The sequence below is a fragment of the Mirounga leonina genome, unplaced genomic scaffold (assembly GCF_011800145.1).
Source record: "Mirounga leonina isolate KUSES-001 unplaced genomic scaffold, KU_Mleo_1.0 Mir_168, whole genome shotgun sequence".
In the NCBI taxonomy this organism is placed as follows: domain Eukaryota; kingdom Metazoa; phylum Chordata; class Mammalia; order Carnivora; family Phocidae; genus Mirounga; species Mirounga leonina.
In genome coordinates this window covers 24,846,551-24,852,329 of record NW_023270426.1, presented here as the reverse complement: position 1 = coordinate 24,852,329, position 5,779 = coordinate 24,846,551, and the positions used below count along the sequence as shown (strand labels likewise).

At 36.3% G+C, this 5,779-nt stretch overlaps 1 protein-coding gene across 1 annotated transcript in view; it reads right to left on the bottom strand.

Annotated features, from left to right (window-relative positions):
* Positions 1 to 1,008: 1,008 nt before the first annotated feature.
* LOC118017111 (protocadherin beta-2-like) overlaps positions 1,009 to 5,779 on the bottom strand; it is a 53,976-nt gene continuing 49,205 nt past the window's right edge. The window contains exon 3 of the mRNA XM_035015050.1: positions 1,009 to 1,144. Within this exon, the coding sequence (XP_034870941.1) occupies positions 1,009 to 1,144 (136 nt within the window). The remainder of the gene's footprint in view (positions 1,145 to 5,779) is intronic.

Below are 5,779 nucleotides of genomic sequence, written 5' to 3'. Positions count from 1 at the left end.
ATTTTTTTGTTTTCTGTTTGTTCCCTGGAGGGTTTTTTTGTTTCTCTGTTTTCTTTTTCCTGCCTTCCTGTGGGTTATTAGAACATTTTTTAGAATTCCAATTTGATTTATCTGTAGTGTTTTTTAGTGTATCACATTGTATAGCTTTTATAATGGTTGCTCCATACATAACTTATTACAGTTTACTGGTATTGTCATTTTACCAGTTCAAGAGCAGGGTGGAAAACTTACCTCCCTTTATATCCCTTTACATCCCCATTTATAATTGTCTTAAAAATTTCCTCTCTAGGGGCGCCTGGGTGGCTCAGTCGTTAAGCGTCTGCCTTCGGCTCAGGTCATGATCCTGGAGTCCCAGGATCGAGTCCCGCATCGGGCTCCCTGCTCGGCAGGGAGTCTGCTTCTCCCTCTGACCCTCCCCACTCTCATGCTCTCTCTCTCTCATTCTCTCTCTCAAAAAAAAAAAAATTTCCTCTCTATATACTTAGAATTATATCAGACATAATCAGATATAATTTGGGATTCAACCATCAAACATAATTTATGAAACTCAAGAGAAGGAAAGTCTATAACATTTACCCATATTTTTGTTTCCTGTGTTTTTCTTCTTTACTGATGTCCCAAGATTCCTTTTTTTTTTTTCAGGTAGCCTCCACGTCCAACATGGAGCTCGAACTTACAACCCTGAGATCAAGAGTCGCACGCTCAGAGTCCCAAGATTCCTTTCTTTTTAATTGATTCCTTTCCGTTTGGAGAACTTTCATCAGCCATTCTTTTAGGGTAGGTGTACTGGCAACCAATTCTCTTCCTGAAGGATATTTTCACTGGATATAGGATTCTGGGTTAACATTTCTTTTCTCTCAGCACTTGAAAACTCTGTGTCCTTCTTCTAACCTCTATGGTTTTTGATGAGAAGTCTACTGTCATTCAAATTGTTATTGCTCTATGAATAATGTGTCATTTTCACCGCTTTCAAGATTTTTTCCTTGCCTTTAGTTTTCAGAAATTTGACTATGATGTCTTTTGATGTGGATTAACAAATATGATGTCATGAGGCTTTTCCCCTATGTTTTCAGCATGTTGCTCCTCTGTTGTGCAGTTGCCAGGATCTCTCTGCTTCCTGTAGCAACAAATATCAACACTTCTCCTAAGGGAAGAAATAGAAATACTCAAAATAAAGTGAGGGACTTACTTTAAAAAAGGATGGAGAAGAAAAACCAAAGATGTAAAATGCAAGAGAAATATAAGAAACATAGAGGAATAATTGAGAGTGTTCAATATCTGACAAACACAAGTCTCAGGGAAAAAAACAAGATAAAATTAGGAATACTGTTATTAAGGAAATAATAGTAGAGATGAAATAATCCCAGATATGAAAAAGCATGAAGTGTTAAAATATATGACATTAAATGACGTATATAATATATAACATATCAATGAAGTGTAAGAAAACTAAATGCATTTTCAGACATGCAGAGACAAGAGTTCATTTTTCGTATACCCTCTCAGGAATCCACTTGAGGATATACTGTAGCAAAGAGAGGGAATTTTTTTTTTAAAAAGGAGATAAGTAATCTATCAATGGACTTAACTAGGAGAGGTATGAAGACAAGATGATAGTTTTGTTCACATTTAGAGATCATTTAGTCCAGAAAGAAGCAGAAAGATAGAGGGCTTCGGGCAAGAAATATGGGAACCTGAATTATTGATTTAAAGATGTTTGAAGATATGGTAAAGCCAACTGATGGAGTCTAAAATGGTGAATCTATTTGATCTTGATTCTAGGAACACTCTATTTTCAATGGCACAGGAAACACAAGAATAGATCAAAGGAGCAGAAAACACAGTCCTTACCACTAAGTAATATGGCTCTGCAATGAACAACATATTTTATTGTAGTTAAAAATATAACAAAATTTACCATCATAACAATTTTTCGGTGTACAGTTCAGCAATGTTAAGTATATTCACATTGTTGTGAAACCGATCTTCAGAACATTTTCATTTTGCAAATCTGAAACTCTGTACCCATTAAACAAAACTCCCCTCTCCTCCTCCCCCCATCCCTGGTAATCACCATTCTACTTTCTGTTTGTATGAATTTAACAACTTTAGATACATGATTTAAGTGGAATCATACAATATTTGCCTTTTTGTGATTATCTTATTTTACTTAGAATAATGCCCTCAAAGTTCATCCATGCTGTAGCATGTGATAGGCTTGCCTTCCTTTTTTAAGGCTGAATAATATTCCCATTCTTTACACACACACCACATTTTGTTTATTCATTCATCTATATGTGGGTATTCGGGTTGCTTCCATCTCTTGCCAGTTGTGAATACTGCTGCTATGAATATGGGTGCACAAATATCTCTTTGAGACTTTGCTTTCAATTCCTTTGGATATACACCCAGGAATGAGACTGCTGGATCATATAGAAGTTCTCTTTTAAATTTTTTGAGGAGCCTCCATACTGTTTTTATAGCAGTTGCACGATTTTACAATCTCACCAACACTGCACAAAGGTACCAGTTTCTCTACATCCTTACAAACACTTGCTATTTTCTGGTTTTTGATAGCAGTCATCCTCATGTGTGTGTGAGGTAATATCTCATTGTGGTTTGGATCTCCATTTCTCTGATGATTAGTGATGTTGAGCATTTTTTCATATTTTTGTTGGTCATCTGCACATCATCTTCAGAGAAATGTCCATTCAATTACTTTGTTCATTTTTTAATGAGGTTACTTGATATTTTGTGGTTTCTGTTGGGTTGTAGGAGTTCTTAAATATTATGGACATTAACCCCTTATCAGATAAAAGATTTGCAGATATTTTCTCCCATTCGATAGATTGCCTTTTCACTGTTGACTGTGTTCTTTGATGCACAAAAATTTTTAAGTTTGATGTAGTGTCATTTGTCTATTTTTGCCTTCATTGCTTTTGGTGTCATGCCCAAGAAGTCATTGCCAAATTCAATGTCATGAAGCTTTTCTCCTGTGCTTTCTTCTAGGGATTTTACAGTACAATGAATATTTTGAGAAAGAGAAAATCAGCCTCTTATAAATAGGAACTGGCCTAGCACTCACAAATGGGCCATGATCTTCTCCTGTTGAATATAAATAACTTCACAGAACATCATTAAAGACCATTGTGATAAGATGGAAACAACCACAATAAGATGACATCATGATCATGCTTGAGCAGAGACAAAAACAAGAACATGGTAAACCGCCCCCCCCCCAAAATGACCAAGTCCTCTGTCCTAGCTTATTATGAGTGAATGCAGGTTTTTAAAAAACCAGTTACAGAGCCCAGTTACAGGGGCGCCTGGGTGGCTGACATTAAGCATCTGCCTTAGGCTCAGGTCATGATCCCAGGGTCCTGGGATTGAGCCCTGCATTGGGCTCCCTGCCCTCATCCACTCCCCTTGCTTGTGTTCCCTCTCTCTCTGTGTCTCTCTCTGTCAAATAAATAAATAAAATCTTTAAGACAAAACAAAAAAATAATAATAAAAAATAAAAAACCAGTTACAGCTTTAACCTCACTTTGTTCTTCTCATCTCCTAAATAAAATTCAGTAAGAGCCCTATAATAGAATTACTGCCATTCACTGAAAGCATCTAATCCAGGGCTACTTCCTTGAACTCTATGCAAAATCACTGAACACAAGCCCAAAACCTATAGCTCCTTTTTAAGGCGCTATTACTAAGGTAACCCATGCTTTCCCAGGATGTGCAGTCTCCCTCATTACAACAAGTCAATAAACCCAACTTTGTTCTGATGCAGTGTGTTCCTGGTGATCTTTGGCTGCAGGGCATTCATAATTTATGTGTCATTAATGGTGAATTTTTAATATTGATTTTCAGAAAACAGATCTACAGACAAAAGGGGGAATTCTTAGCTATGGTTGTAGAGTAAAAAATGTCATCAACCTTGACAAAAGTAAAAGTTAATTTGATAGAGGTCTGAAAGTGTAAGGGAGAAAGAGGTAAGAGGAAAAAAATAAGAACTGTATTCTATTCTGTCATACAAGTAAATGCAAAGGAACTGTTGTTAGTGGAACAATAAATGTTGCTAGTAGAATAATAAATAAAAGATTTCAGTTTGTGCAGGGAAGTACTGGAAAACAGTGACACAGCCATATGTGAAGGATGAATGAGAGAAGTTTTAAGTGTGCTAGGTACTAAACAACAGCAGGAAATTGAGGAAATTGTTTTAAGTTTATGAAAAAGTTACAAACACATTCTTTAGTAATAAAGAAATGAATATAAAAAGAACTAGAAATAAAAGGTTTAAAAGTACTTTCCATTGGGATAAAATGAAAAACAAATACCAAGTTTTGGCAAAAATGTGGAGGAACATCCAGACTGTACTGACAGCAGTGTAAATTGGTACAACCAGTTTGGAAAACTATTTGGAAGTATCTACTACACTTGATCTTAGCAGCAATTTCACTCCTAGGTATACACCAACAGAAAGGCATATAAATATTTGCCAAAGGACATGTATGAGAATGTTCAAAGCAGTATTATTCGAATAGTCAAACCTTGCACCAGCCCAAATAGGATGGGCAATAAATTGGGAAAGCTTCACACAATGGAATACTATACAGCAATGATAATAAAAACTAAAATTAAAAGCAATATCATGGACAAATTTCAGAAACATAATGTTCAGTGAAAGAAGCCAGACACAAAATAGTTCATACTCTACTATTCCATTGATATAAATTCAAAACAGGCAAAAACTAAAACATAGTATTGGATATTTGTTATACTTGGGCTGGTAGTGACTTTAAGGGGTAATTTGTGTGGCACCTGAAATGCTAACAATGTTTCATTTCTTCATCAAGATACTGGTACCAAGTATGTTCACTTTCTTAAAACACATTGAGCTGATGTCAGGATTTGTTCCCTTTTCTGTATGTATAGTTCAATAAAAAATGTTTGTTTAACAAAATGTTTGCCAGTGTAGATCAGAGCTAGGAAAGAAGAGTAGAAGATTGTTGCTTTTTTTTTTTTTTTAATTTACTTATTTGAGAGAGAGCGCAGGGGGGTGGGAAGGGGCAGAGGAAGAGAGAGAGAATTTCAAGCTGACTCTGAGTTGAGCCAAAGCCCCACACAGGCAGATCCTGACCCTGAAATCAAGACCTGAACCAAAACCAAGAGCCCAGGCTTAACCACTGGAGCTACCCAGGTGCCCAGATTATTGTTGCTTTTTGTCAGGTTTTCTCACACATTACATTTGTTATCATGTGCATGTATTCCTTTGAAAACAAAATTATGTAAAAACATTTTTATTTTTGCTATTTAGCATCAAAAACACTTGGAGTGTGATGAAAAATGAATAGAATACAGAGAAAAACAATATTTGATTTCATTAAAATAGCTCACCCTGACAAATACCATCAGGAGCAAACATCTCAGAAAAATCAAGAGCATGCTTAGATTTGGGGTGGCACTGTGTAAATAGATGCCATGACATAGAATTCAGTTTTTCAAAACTGGACAAGATAAAGTTCAAAGGATAAATTTACTACAAAAGGGAAATCATACCTGAAGGTGGGGTTTTTCTCCGTGACGTTCTCAAACTTGGTATTTGGGGAAATTAGAGATAAATGGCAAAACACAGGGCATTATGATCAGATCCCTAATTGAATCCACAGCTATTCCGGAAGGTGGCCTTTCCCTCTATTACTTCGACAGCGCCATGGGGCGGAAATTTGGGGATAATAGGCTTCAAGAACTTGAACTCATTTGACCCGGGGCCTTCCGTCAGACA